Genomic DNA, 14,226 nt, shown 5'->3' with positions numbered 1-14,226 from the left:
AAGCACATTCAAAAATACACCATTCTTAACCGTCCCCAGGATGACACCGGGGTAGGTAGCAAAGTCTTTCCTGATCCCAGCTCTGTTCATCTTGGATCATTTTTAAAAAACACAGCAAGCAAGGGTTACTCCAAGCGGAGTCTCCCTTTTTTCAAAAAATTGGGCCACACAGACACCCCATCAGTGGCAGCACTTGTGCCCTAGTTGCAAACAGGATGTTTTGATTTGCATCAAGCACATTCAAAAATACGCCATTCTTAACCATCCCCAGGATGACACCGGGGTAGGTAGCAAAGTCTTTCCTGATCCCAGCTCTGTTCATCTTGGATCATTTTTAAAAAACACAGCAAGCAAGGGTTACTCCAAGCAGAGTCTCCCTTTTTTCAAAAAATTGGGCCACACAGACACCCCATCAGTGGCAGCACTTGTGCCCTAGTTGGAAACAGGATGTTTTGATTTGCATCAAGCACATTCCAAATCCACAAGCATTTACTCTCCCCAGGATGACACAGGGGTAGTAAATTCCTTGTGGATCCATGACTTGTTCATTTTGATGAACGTTAGTCTGTCTACATTGTCACTGGACAGACGCGTGCACTTATCTGTCAGCACACACCCAGCAGCACTGAATACACGTTCAAAGACAACGCTGGCAGCTGGACACGACAAAATCTCCAAGGCGTAAGTGGAGAGCTCTGGCCATTTTTCAAGATTTGAAGCCCAAAATGAGCAAGGCTCCATTTTCAAAGTCATGGCATCGATGTTTGGAGATACTCCTGTATCATCATGGATCTGTATCATCATGTGTTAGACTTGTTGTCTCTGTTGGCCTTGCAAAGGAGGGTCTAAAAAAATTATGAAAAGATGCCATAAAATTGCTGTTACCAGCACCAGATACAGTCCTACTGGTACGGGTAGACTGTTGAAGATGACGAGACCGTCCCATGTTTGTCAAGTTACAACTGGGAGATTCACTCCCTGCACCTGCACGGTTGTTTGGTGGAAAAGCTGAGCTAAGATTGAGTAACAGCTTCTGCTGATACTCCTGCATACGTGCGTCCCTTTCTATGGCTGGAATTATGTCACAAAATTTGGACTTGTACCGGGGATCTAATAGTGTGGCAAGCTAGAAGTCATCATCACTTCTAATTTTGACAATACGAGGGTCATGTTGGAGGTAGTGCAGCAAGAAAGCACTCATGTGTCTTGCGCAGCCATGCGGACCAAGTCCACGCTGTGTTTGTGGCATAGAGGTGCTAACCATTCTTTCTTCCTCTGACATCTCCCCCCAACCTCTTTCAACTGAAATTTGACCAAGGTCTCCCTCATCCGCTGAGTCTTCCATGTCCATGGACAGTTCGTCCTCCATTTCTTCATGTTCTCCTGCACCTTCCTCAACATTTCGCCTGCTACCATGCGCCCTTGTTGATCCCTGTCCCCCATGGTCCCATGCCTGCCGCGTTGGTGATGATGAACGTCTGGACCTTGGAGATGTTATGTCTTGCGCATATGAATCCTCCTGTAGTTCCTCCCCTTCCTGCTGTCCCACCCCCTGACTCCGAATAGTGTTTAGCGTGTGCTCCAGCATGTCAATGACTGGAATTGTCATGCTGATAATGGCATTGTCAGCTCTAAACATATTCGTCGCCATGTCGAAACTGTGCAGAAGGGTGCATAGGTCCTTGATCTGAGACCACTCGATCAGGGTGATCTGCCCCACCTCTGCATCTCGTTGCCCCAGGCTATACCTCATGACGTATTGCACCGGGGCTCGGCGGTGCTGCCACAGTCGCTGTAACATGTGGAGAGTCGAATTCCAGCGTGTCGGCACATCGCATTTCAGGCGATGAACCGGCAGGCCGAAAGACTTCTGGAGCGATGCAAGTCGCTCAGCTGCGGCGCTTGAACGGCGGAAGTGAGCAGACAGTTTTCGTGCCCTGGTCAGAAGGCCATCTAGGCCGGGATAGTGTGTTAAAAATTGCTGGACAACAAGGTTCAACACGTGAGCCATACAAGGTACGTGTGTCACCTTGCCCAGGCGAAGGGCCGCACCCAGGTTTGCAGCATTGTCGCACACGGCCTTACCAGGCTGCAAGTTGAGTGGAGACAACCATTTATTAAACTCGGACCGCAGAGCTGACCACAACTCCTCAGCTGTGTGACTCTTATTCCCAAGACATGTCAAGCTAAAGACCGCCTGATGCCGTTGCGCTCTGCTGCCAGCATAGTAATGAGGGGTGCGTGATTCCTTCTGCGCAGTGAGAACACTGGTGGCCTGACCAGGCAGGCTTAGGGCGGAGGTGGAGGACCCAGATGAGGTGGAGGAGGCAGAAGCAGTGGCGGAACTTGGACAGACAGAGGATTGACACACAAGCCGTGGGGACGGCAAGACTTGTGCAGCAGACCCTTCACCATCTATCACCATAGTTAACCAGTGCCCAGTCAGCGACATGTAACGTCCCTGTCCATGCTTACTGTTCCAAGTATCGGTGGTAAAATGCACCCGTTCACACACACAGTTTCTCAAGGAAGCGGTGATGTTGTGTGCGACATGCTGGTGTAGCGCGGGCACACCTTTCTTAGAGAAGTAGTGGCGACTGGGCATCTGGTACTGGGGCACAGCGACAGACATAAGGTCTTTAAAATCCTGTGTGTCCACCAGGCGGAAAGGCAGCATTTCGTTAGCCAAGAGCTTACAGAGGGATAAAGTCAACCTCTTAGCTTTGTCATGGGTCGCAGGAAATGGCCATTTATTTGTCCACATCTGAGGGACAGAGATCTGGCTGCTGTGTGTAGACGGTGTTGAGTAGGGTGTCCCTGGAAAAATACAGGTTTGTGAGGAAAGTGCAGTCGGAGACATGATGTTGCCTTCATCCAACGTTGGTGCTATCGATGTCTGAGAGAGCTGTACACACGCACTTGTTTCCACTTCCAAACCAACTGACGACCTACCAAGCAAACTGCCTGTTGCGGTTACAGTGGTGGAAGTTGTGCGTGGAAAACCAGGTGTGACAGCTGTCCCCACAGTCCTAGAAGATGAAGAGCACGCGGATGCACTGGAAGGGGCAGGCCGTGGATGGTTCGCCCCGCTAGGCCGCATTGCAGCACGGTGAGCTTCCCACTGGGACCTATGATATTTATTCATGTGACGATTCATGGAAGAAGTTGTCAAACTGCTGAGGTTTTGACCTCTACTAACAGAATCACGACAAATTTTACACATCACATAATTTGGGCGATCTTTTTCTATGTCAAAAAAGGACCAGGCTAGGAAAGGCTTAGAGGGCATGCGACCTGCTGAGCCCCCCCGACTAGTGCTCAGAGGCAGAGTGGTGGCTGATGATGCAGTTGTAGACGTGCTACCAGTGCTCCGACTCTGTCCAGGAAGGCGCAAGGTAACTTCGTCGTCGGTTGCATCCTCCTCCACCGCCTCTGTTGACCTCCTCGAGTGCCTGACTGTGGGTTGACAGTAGGTGGGATCTAGAACTTCCTCATCAATTGTTGTGTTTGCACTCCCCTCACCCTCAGACTGAGCCTCTTCTTGCCGTGACCGAATATTTAAGTTGTCATCCCAATCTGGTATCTGCGTCTCATCGTCATCAGTATGTTCCTCATTGTCTATAACCACAGGTGTTACAGTTTGTGACAAAGGGTCAACATTATGCTCAGAAACTTGGTCCTCACGTCCTGAATCAGAGTCACAAAGGTTCTGGGCATCACTGCAGACCATTTCCTGGTCTGTACTCACTGTAGCTTGGGAGCAGACCTCTGATTCCCAGGCTATAGTGTGACTGAACAGCTCTGCAGACTCAGCCATCTCCCTTCCACCATACTGTGCAATTCTGATGGAGACTTGAGAGCTGGGAGAAAGTAAGTTTGATTGGGATGACAACTCAGAGGACTGGTGTTTTTTGGATGCGGTAGTTGAGGTGGCTGAGAGGGCACTTGTTGGACCACTTGAGATCCATTCAAGCATTTTCCTTTTTTGGCCATCATCTACCTTTGTTCCTGTTGTTCGTGTCCGTAAAAAAGGGAGCACATCGGATTGTCCACAGTAAGTAGTAGACATCTTACTTTTGCTGGTAGATGGTCTATCTTCAGCAGATGTTAATGGAGCTTTGCCACCTTCCCCACGGACAAACCCTTTTTTTCCTTTTCCAACACACCTCTTCCCCTTTCCACCAGCATCTGTCATTTTGCCACTCATGTTGATTGCGACAAGATTGTGCACTTAAAATGTGGTAATAAAAATTGAGAGGTGGTGTAGATTGCAGCGGTGGTCTAGCTTTATTGACAGCAGAATAATAAAGAATAATTATCCCTGACAATGCAACTACGGCCCTTAAACTGGCAGCAAAAATTGCTAGTATAATGGCTTAGTAACAATGAGTTTTAGTGTGCAATGCAGGCAGACGTGCTGCAAATATCTTTGCACTAGTGGGACTATACAGAAGTCCAATATCCACGTTTAGGATGCCACTAAGTTCACTCAGTGTTTGCTAGTATAATGGCTTAGTAACAATGAGTTGGAGTGTGCAATGCAGGCAGACGGGCTGCAAATATCTTTGCACTACTGGGGCAATACAGCAGTCCAACAGCCACGTTTAGGATGCCACTAAGTTCACTCAGTGTTTGCTAGTATAATGGCTTAGTAACAATGAGTTTGAGTGTGCAATGCAGGCAGAGGTGCTGCAAATATCTTTGCACTAGTGGGACTATACAGAAGTCCAATATCCACGTTTAGGATGCCATTAAGGTCACTCAGTGTTTGCTAGTATAATGGCTTAGTAACAATGAGTTTGAGTGTGCAATGCAGGCAGAGGTGCTGCAAATATCTTTGCACTTGTGGGACTCTACAGAAGTCCAACAGCCACGTTTAGGATGCCACTAAGTTCACTCAGTGTTTGCTAGTATAATGGCTTAGTAACAATGATTTGGAGTGTGCAATGCTGGCAGACGTGCTGCAAATATCTTTGCACTAGTGGGACTATACAGAAGTCCAATAGCCACGTTTAGGATGCCACTAAGTTCACTTAGTGTTTGCTAGTATAATGGCTTAGTAACAATGAGTTTTAGTGTGCAATGCAGGCAGACGTGCTGCAAATATCTTTGCACTACTGGGGCAATACAGCAGTCCAACAGCCATGTTTAGGATGCCACTAAGTTCACTCAGTGTTTGCTAGTATAATGGCTTAGTAACAATGAGTTGGAGTGTGCAATGCAGGCAGACGTGCTGCAAATATCTTTGCACTAGTTGGACTATACAGAAGTCCAATAGCCACGTTTAGGATGCCACTAAGTTCACTCAGTGTTTGCTAGTATAATGGCTTAGTAACAATGAGTTGGAGTGTGCAATGCATGCAAACGTGCTGCAAATATCTTTGCACTAGTGGGACTCTACAGAAGTCCAATAGCCACGTTTAGGATGCCACTAAGTTCACTCAGTGTTTGCTTGTATAATGGCTTAGTAACAATGAGTTGGAGTGTGCAATGCAGGCAGACGTGCTGCAAATATCTTTGCACTACTGGGGCAATACAGCAGTCCAACAGCCACGTTTAGGATGCCACTAAGTTCACTCAGTGTTTGCTAGTATAATGGCTTAGTAACAATGAATTTTAATGTGCAATGCAGACAGACGTGCTGCAAATATCTTTGCACTACTGGGGCAATACAGCAGTCCAACAGCCACGTTTAGGATGCCACTAGGTTCACTCAGTGTTTGCTAGTTTAATGGCTTAGTAACAATGAGTTTGAATGTGCAAAGGGCAGGAGGGTACAGTGGCAGGGTTGTGGGTCTCTGGGTAGAGGAAAGGTAGCCTGCTTTTCTATCCCTCCTAATGGGGAAATGCAGCGAGGAAATCCCTGACCTTAGCTACACAGACGCTGTCATCTTGTGTAGCTGTTAAACTCTGTTTTAAACTCTGTCACCTATGGCTCTGACCCTGCCGGTATGAGCCCTTAAAAGGACTGATAGATAGTGCTATCCCTAAGCTGTCCAGCGCTGTGTATGGAGTGTATACAGCAGTATCAGCGATAGGAGCTGCGCCAGTGATGTCTGACACCAAGGACGCAGAAGGCAGATAATTGCGTGCTGGAGGAAAATGTCCGGTTTTATAATGCAGGGACATGTGACATGGACATCCTATCACACATGCCATTGCTTCTCTGGCTAAAAGTCCACTTAGCTGTGTGTGTGTCTGGGATTGGCTGACATGCTGGCCCGCCCCACAAGACGCGCGCGCTTAGGGAAGGAAGACAAGGAAAAAAAAAAAAAAATGGCGATCGCCATTATCCATACAGCAGTTATCTGAATGCGCTGTTCCCGCACACTATACACTGAAATGTCATAATAGTGTGACTTACACTATTACAGCGGAAAGCCAGCTAGGAATTAGCTGGTTTTTTTGCTGCTAGAACCGTTCTCGAACGTATCTAGAACTATCGAGCTTTAGCAAAAAAGCTCGAGTTCTAGTTCGATCTAGAACAGCCCCAAAATCACTCGAGCCGCGAACTGGAGAACCTCGAACCACGAACCGCGCTCAACTCTAATCAGCATATTTTTACTTAACTTTACACTGTTCATGACCTTCTTTCATTACAAGCCATGGACATCATTAAACATTAGACTCATCTATTAAAACTGTTCCTTCTGTTGTTTGTCATTTTAAAACCAATAAACAATTATAAGAATACTAAATTAAGCCCAACCCATTTGTGCCGCCCCCGTGCCAGCTGCCCCGCTGCTCAGATCCGGACCTTCTTGGGTAGTGGCTCGAGGGTCACCGGAACCGGGGGTCTCACGGACACGCCAAATAAAAGGTGGACGTAAATGTACGGGCTAGACCGTATTAAGTTCGTGACGTCACCCACTGTGGTGAGGTGGGACACCACCGCTGCTGTTATGGGGCACTCGGGGGAGATGTAGTGGCAGCTGGATGTTAACCCCTCAGTGGGTAGGGATGGTTGCCCCGGTACCCAGTGTCTTTGGGCAGGGTATAGCGATGGTGAGGGCTGGCGCGTCTGAGCAAGCAGGGGGATGTTTGGTTACTCATAGTAAATGAATCACACTAGTCTTTTGGTAAACCAAGGTGCTGGTGGCCGGCCGCTACTGTAGGTTTCATTCGGGTCCCCTACCCAGGCTGGTGGTCACTGTCCTTATTCTCTCCACTTGTTTTGTGTATGGTGGACCGCCTGGTCTGGAACTCAGGAGTCCGCTCCCGGCTGGATGTGGCCTAAGGAGCTGTGCCCACAGGCGCTGGCCCTTGGGATCTATGAGCCCTGGCGGTGGCCTCCTATCCCTATCGGTGGGCTGTTGTCTTCTCTTAGGGACTTTGGGTGGGACAAGACCTATAATCCTGGCCTCAATCAGTTAATTAGCTAGGCCGCTGGTTTCGGTCCTTGCTTCAGGGTCCGAGTACCCCCTCTGTGCTACGGTTTCCAGGTCAGTTCCCCGTGTCAGTACCGGCGGGCTACAACCCTGTCCCAGTCCACCTCGGTTCTGCCGAGCCGTCTTCCCATCTCCTGCTTACGGGGATCACCGTCTGCCACCTAGCCAAAGGCACCAGGGCTCCTACCCTGGCACCTTTCAACTTGAACTTCCTCTGCTGGAGCTACACCTAGCTCCAGCCCACACTCCTCTCACATGAACTACAAACTTAATCTGCTTGTTTTCCCGCCCCGGGCTCTGTAGACCCCTGGGTTGGCGTGTCCAACCGCGTGGTCCCACCCACTGGTGTGTCTCTTTCCCTAAGGGGGGGTGACTAGGGTTTCAGGTCAGAAGTGTGTTTCCTAAGTGAGGGATGGTGTTATGCGGGGACCTATCTGTGACTACCTGGTTTTGCCAGGGCGACACACATCCAGTCCATTCATTACCTTATTATTCAATCTGCTAACCTACATACACCGGTATGGACCCGTGAAAGCACCCCTAGAGGTGCGAAACGGTACTGTCGTTTTTGTGCTCTCCTCCCTCTGCTTCCCTGTTTGTCTCACCTGTCTGCATGAAGCGTTATTAAAAATCAAGTTACACCGCAGAGTGCTGCCATTCTTCTTCTTTGGATGGACTTTCTGTACTATGGCATAAGCACTGCGGGTAAATCATCAGCTGTTTTCCGCTAGCCGCACGGACTAATTGAAGACTCAGAAGGCTTACAGCACCCCGCTATATACTGAATGATCACACGTGGCTGTTTTATACTGAACGGACCCGCTTGGGAAATCGCCGCCAGGTTTTACAAATGGTAATCAGTGCTCTGCATATTTTTCCTCCTACTTGCGTAACCTACATACACATCCCAGACTACCCGATACGTTGGAATCGGGCCACCTCCACCACCAGGAATAAATTGACAGAAAGGAAAAAACTTGAAATTTACTTTTATATTTTGAAATTTTATTTTTACACATAATTTAATTCCCTTCGCAAAAATAAGGGTGTTTGCCAGTACCTAGCTACCGACCAGGTTATATAGGGTATATAGCGCTAGGACTACATTATTTGGAATTGTAATATATATATATATATATATATATATATATATATATATATATATATATATATATATATATATTATATAATATATATATATATATATATATATATATATATATAATATTCACATGTTTTTCCAAGAGTGGTAGTGAAACTGTAGGAGGCTTGAGGGGTGGAGGCGGAGGTGGGGTGGAGCCTGGGCGGAGTCCCAAGGGGGCCCAAAAATTTGCTAGTTTGGAGCCCTGAAATTCCTAGTGGCGACCCTGACGGCATGCCACTGCTTACAGAATATTGCAGACTTTTGAGTAAAGTGCTTGGGTAGCCGAGCCCAAACAAATTGGCGAAGGCTCGTAACAAATCTGAAATTGGTGAACGCTAACCGAACAGGTTCACTCATCTCTAGTGGTGAAGGGAAAAACTCATATATGGTGCATCACAACTAGGACCCAGAACTTTTCAGTTAGGGGATGCCGTGAAAACTGAAATATCAACCATCAGGCATCAGAGGCTGGAATCAGACAGTGTGATGGTGAAATGTTCACTTAACACTTCTCCCTATGACTTGTGATTACGGAGGAGTGGACCCAGGCTGTTATAGTCCGGGTCCATGCGGTTTTAAAGATGCCTGGGTGCCAGGCCCAGGATTCCGGGTGTACGATCTGGATTCAGCACCTGGAGGGTTTTTTGGGGTTAATAAAGTGGTGAAAAAGGGTGGGGTTTTGTATTTTATTCCAAATAAAGGATTTTTTGTCTGTGTTTTTACTTATTTACTTTCACTTACAGGTAATGATGCAGGTATCTCATAGATGTCTGCCATCACTTACCTAGGGTTTAGTAGCAGCTATGTGCTGTTATTAACCCCTCATTACCACAATTGGCACCACACTAGGGCAATCGAGAAGAGTTGGTAAAGCACTGGGATTGTCACATCTAATGGATGCGGCAGTAGTGGGCAGCTGCGGGTTGAAAATACCAGCCCCCAGCAGGCTTTATCTTGGCTGGGTATTCAAATTGGGGGGGACCTCACGTCCAAGCTGCATAATAAACGTAATATTAAAAAAGGAAGAAAAAGTCTCATGATTTTTGAGTACAGTTATAGGTGCGGTACAGGAGTCTGGAGCCATTTTGTTTATTTCCATCAATCTTCAGATTCTTAACAATACAAGTTATAATCGATCACCAGGCTCTTCTGAAGCAAGATCTTAGTCATCCAGCTCATTTCTAGATTGCAAAAGAAGTTAACATTAGTTAAATTAAAAGTAGCTGGAGGTGGGTAGGCGGGGGATTTGTTGCTGATGCTAACAATTCACTTTTCCTTGGCCAAAATATTTAAATATGAGGGCAGTACATTCAATATTTTGCCTTGGGTGAAAGCCTATCTACTGATGGCCTTCTGTCAACCAAAATGCAAATTATTTTATTCAAAGTTGTCAGATTGCTCTTACAAAGCTTTGTTTGTTTGTTTGTTTGTTTTTTCAGAACTTGAAGCTTTGAAAATTCAAATGTCAACTTTACTTGGAACATTTAACTCTCTTAAATCAAAATTGGAGCAACGGAAAAAAGGTATATATAGTCGGAAATGTTCTCAATAAAATTATATGGCTACATTTTATTCAGTCAGTTCACTTTTGCAATTTTGTTACACTTAACCAGCTAGCATACTGTTGCAGCTGTAACTCTTCAGGGTCTATACTTGAGTGTTATACTATTTTCATATTTTCTGTTTTTTTCTACTTTTTTTGCATAGTTTTTTCATGGCCTTCGTCCATGACTCGAGTTTTGTGAACTGAATAAAATTACAGTAAGGAATAATTATCCGATTCCACTCATCCCTGATCTCTATAATCAGTTGGCCGGAACAAAGGGGTTCTCCAAGTTGGATCTCAGGGGAGCCACTAATTCATTCACATACGGGAAGGGGATGAGTGGAAAATGGCATTTCTCACATCAGAGGGTTTGTTTGAAAATTTAGTCAGTCCTTTCGGTCTTACTAACGCACCTGCTATATTTCAGAACTTCATGAATGATGTATTTTCTGATCTCATTGCGTGTTTTATTGTGGTATACTTGGATGATATTCTCACTTTTTTATCCAACAAGGAGTCTCACATTGGTCTTATACATACAGTACTTAGTAGGTTATGGGAGAATTCCCTCTGTGAAAACTGAGAAATGTATTTTTTGTGTCAAAGAAATCTTTCTCGGGTTTATCCTTTCTGACATTTGACTTCGTATGGACTCCAGTAAGGTACAAGCTATTATTAACTGGGTTAAACCCAGAGATCTCAGGGGCCTGCAGCATTTTTTGGGTTTCGCAAAATATTACCGAAAATGTATCAGGCGTTTTCTCAGGTGGTCAAGTCACTCACTGATCTCACCCACAAGGGGGCTGATCTTAAGGTTTGGCAATCTTTGGTGGTAGAAACATTTATGAGGCTAAAAGAATTTTTTATGACCGCTCCGGTGCTTGTTCAGCCTGATTTCTTGGAACAATTTATTGTGGAGGTGGATTCCTTGGAGGTGGGGGTTGGGGCAGTGTTATCCCAGGGACCAGCTACTTTTACCAATTTAAGACCAAGTGCATTTTTCTCTAAAATGTTTTCCTCCGCTGAGAGGAATTATGATGTGAGAAATTGTGAATAGTTGGCCATAAAATTGGCTTTTGAAGAATAAAGGCACTTTTTGGAGGGGGCTGTTCATGGGATTATGGTGATCACTGACCACAAGAACCTGTCTTACATCGAGTCTGCCAAACGTTTAACGCCTAGAGAGGCTAGGTGGTCGCTTTTTGTTTTCACTTATTCATTTTTCCATCACCTTTAGGCCCGGTTCCAAGAATATTAAGGCTGATGCCTTATCATGCAGCTTGGATCTGATATCACCCCCGAACCTCCTTCCTCCTTTCAAATTCAAATCAAATTCAAATTCAAATATGCCTTATTGGCAGGACCAAAAAACAATTAGTGTTGTCAAAGCAAGAGAAATACAGTAAGTGTATCCTCTAGGGGTGGTTGTTGCGGGGGTGTCCTTCGAATTGGAGTCTGAGATTTGTGGTGTCCAGTCACTTGCTCCTCCTTTGTTATCCAATACCAAGTTCTTTGTTCCTGTTGAAGTTAGGTTAAGGGTCTTCCAGGAGTTCCATGATTCCGAAATTAGCGGTCATCCCGCTGTCTCGGCCACTAGGAGAGCTATTGTCAGGTTGTGTTGGTGGCCCTCCTTGTACTCTGATGTTGCCATGTTTGTGTCGGCATGTCATATGTGTGCTCATTCTAAAGTCTCCCACAACCGGAAATTGATTCTGTTGCCAATTCCGGATAGACCCTGGACTCATTTGTCCATGGATTTTATCACCAATTTCCCTATCTCCAATGGTAAGACCAATGTTGTGTGGGTGGTGGTGGACAGGTTCAGCAAACAGGCGCACTTTGTTCCCTTGGTGGGACTACCTAATGCAGAGACACTGTCTAAATTGTTTATTGAACATGTTGTGTGGCTGCATGGTGTCCCTATGAAAATTGTGTCTGACAAATTCGTCTCCACATTTTGTAGGGCATTCTGCAAAGACTGGGTGTTCAATTAACCTTTTCATCTTCCTACCATCCCGAGACCAACAGGCAAACTGAGAGAACCAATCAGTCACTAGAGCAGATTTTACGGTGTCTGGCTTCATCTCAGCAGGATGATTGGTCTTCCTCATTGCCTGTGGCTGAATTCACTTTCAATAGTCGAGTTAACCAGTCCACTGGCACCACCCTATTATTTTGTAATTACGGTTATCATCCCCATTTTGGTGAATTTTCCAGACTAGATTCTGGGTGCCAAGGGGCTGATTCGGCAGTCCACCGGTTGGGGAAGGTTTGGAGGGAGATACAGAGGAACATTGGGGCTGCCCAGGGCAGACAAAAGAGCTTTACCGATTAACGATGTTCCGTTGGAGCTAATTTTCAGGTGGGGGACAAAGTGTGTCTGTCTTCCAGGAACATCCGTTTGAGACTTCCATCCGCTAAGCTGGGTCCCAAGTTTATTGGTCCATACGAGATCGTCGAGGTTATTACCCCCATGGCCTTTCGTCTGTGCTTCCCCAAGTCATTTTGGATTCTCAATGTATATCACAAGTCCCTTCTTAAATCATTCGTTCCCTCTCCTGCTGAGTCTCTACATCCTCCCTTCCCCCCTTCCTGTTTCTGTTGATGGGCAGACAGAATATGAGGTGGAACACATTGTCAACTGTCGTATGGTCCGCAGCTCACTTCAGTACTTAGTAGATTAGAGGGGTTACGAACCTGAGGACTGATCTTGGGTCCTGGCACAATCAGTCTATGCTGACCGACTGGTTCATGCCTTCCAGAGAAGGTTTCCTTGGAAACCTGGGGTTCCAGTGGCCCCCCTTGAGAAAGGGGTACTGTCATGATTCAGGACGGCTTTTCCCTGCTGTGTTTTCTCCCAACTCCGGCCTGGTCATGTCAGGGGTTAACTTCCTCTGCCTCGTTACGGATGTCGGAACACTACACAAGGTCAAAATTGTTGGTACCCCTCGTTTACTGAAAGATAACTCCACAATGCTCACAAAAATAACTTGAATCTGACAAAAGTAATAATAAAAAATCTATGGAAATCAACAAATGAAAGTAAGACATTACTTTTCAACCATGCTTCCACAGAATTTTTAAAAAATAAAACTCATAAAATAGGCCTGGACAGAAATGATGGTACCCTTAACTTAATATTATGTTGCACAACATTTTGAGGCAATCACTGCAATCAAACGATTCCTATAACTGTCAATGAGACTTCTGCACCTCTCGACAGGTATTTTGGCTGACTCCTCAAGATCAAGCTTCTCCCGTTGTCTCGTGTTTGAAGGTTGCCTTTTCCAGGCGGCATCTTTCAGCTCTTTCCAAAGATTCTCAATAGGATTTAGGTCAGGGCTCATAGAGGGCCACTTGAGAAAAGTCCAATGTTTTCCTCTTAGCCTTTCTTGAGTGTTTTTAGCTGTGTTTTGGGTCATTATCCTGTTGCAAGACCCATGACCTGTGATTGAGACCAAGCTTTCTGACACTGGGCAGCACATTTCTCTCTAGAATCCTTTGATAGTCTTGAGATATCATTGTACCCTGCACAGATTCAAGACACCCTGTGCCAGATGCAGCAAAGCAGCCCCAGAACATAACAGAGCCTCTTCCATGTTTCACATTAGGGAAAGGGTTATTTTCTTGATATGCTTTATTTTTCCATTTGTGAACACGGAGCTGATGTGCGTTGCCAAAAACTTCCATTGTTTACTCATCTGTCCATAGGACATTCTCCCAGAAGCTTTGTGGCTTGTTAACATGTAGTTTGGCACATTCCAGTCTAGCTTCTTTATGATTTTTTTTTTCAACAATGGTGTCCTCCTTGGTTGTCTCTCCTGAAGTCCATTTTGGCTCAAAACTGACAGATGGTGAGATCTGACACTGATGTTCCTTGAGCTTGAAGTTGACCTTTAATCTCTTTAGAAGTCTCTGGTCTCTTTTATTACCATTTGTATTATCCATCTCTTTAATTTGTCATCAATTTTCCTCCTGCGGCCATGTCCAGGGAGGTTGGCTACCGTCCCATGGATCTTAAATTTCAGAATAATATGTACAACTGTAGTCAAAAGAACTTCAAGCTGCTTGGAAATGGTCTTATAACCTTTACCTTTAATATGCTTGTCTATACATTTCTTGCTAATCTCCTGAGACAACTCTTTCCT

General features: G+C 45.7%; 1 protein-coding gene across 1 annotated transcript in view; it reads left to right on the top strand.

The window, feature by feature from the left end:
- The window catches only part of LOC142309854 (pulmonary surfactant-associated protein D-like), a 103,453-nt gene that overhangs the window by 79,002 nt on the left and 10,225 nt on the right, over positions 1 to 14,226 (top strand). The window contains exon 4 of the mRNA XM_075347311.1: positions 9,972 to 10,055. Coding sequence (XP_075203426.1) covers positions 9,972 to 10,055 — 84 coding nt within the window. The remainder of the gene's footprint in view (positions 1 to 9,971; positions 10,056 to 14,226) is intronic.

Source organism: Anomaloglossus baeobatrachus, chromosome 5, assembly GCF_048569485.1.
Source record: "Anomaloglossus baeobatrachus isolate aAnoBae1 chromosome 5, aAnoBae1.hap1, whole genome shotgun sequence".
In the NCBI taxonomy this organism is placed as follows: domain Eukaryota; kingdom Metazoa; phylum Chordata; class Amphibia; order Anura; family Aromobatidae; genus Anomaloglossus; species Anomaloglossus baeobatrachus.
The sequence above is the reverse complement of the archived record's forward strand: the minus strand, read 5'-3'. Positions and strand labels throughout refer to the sequence as shown.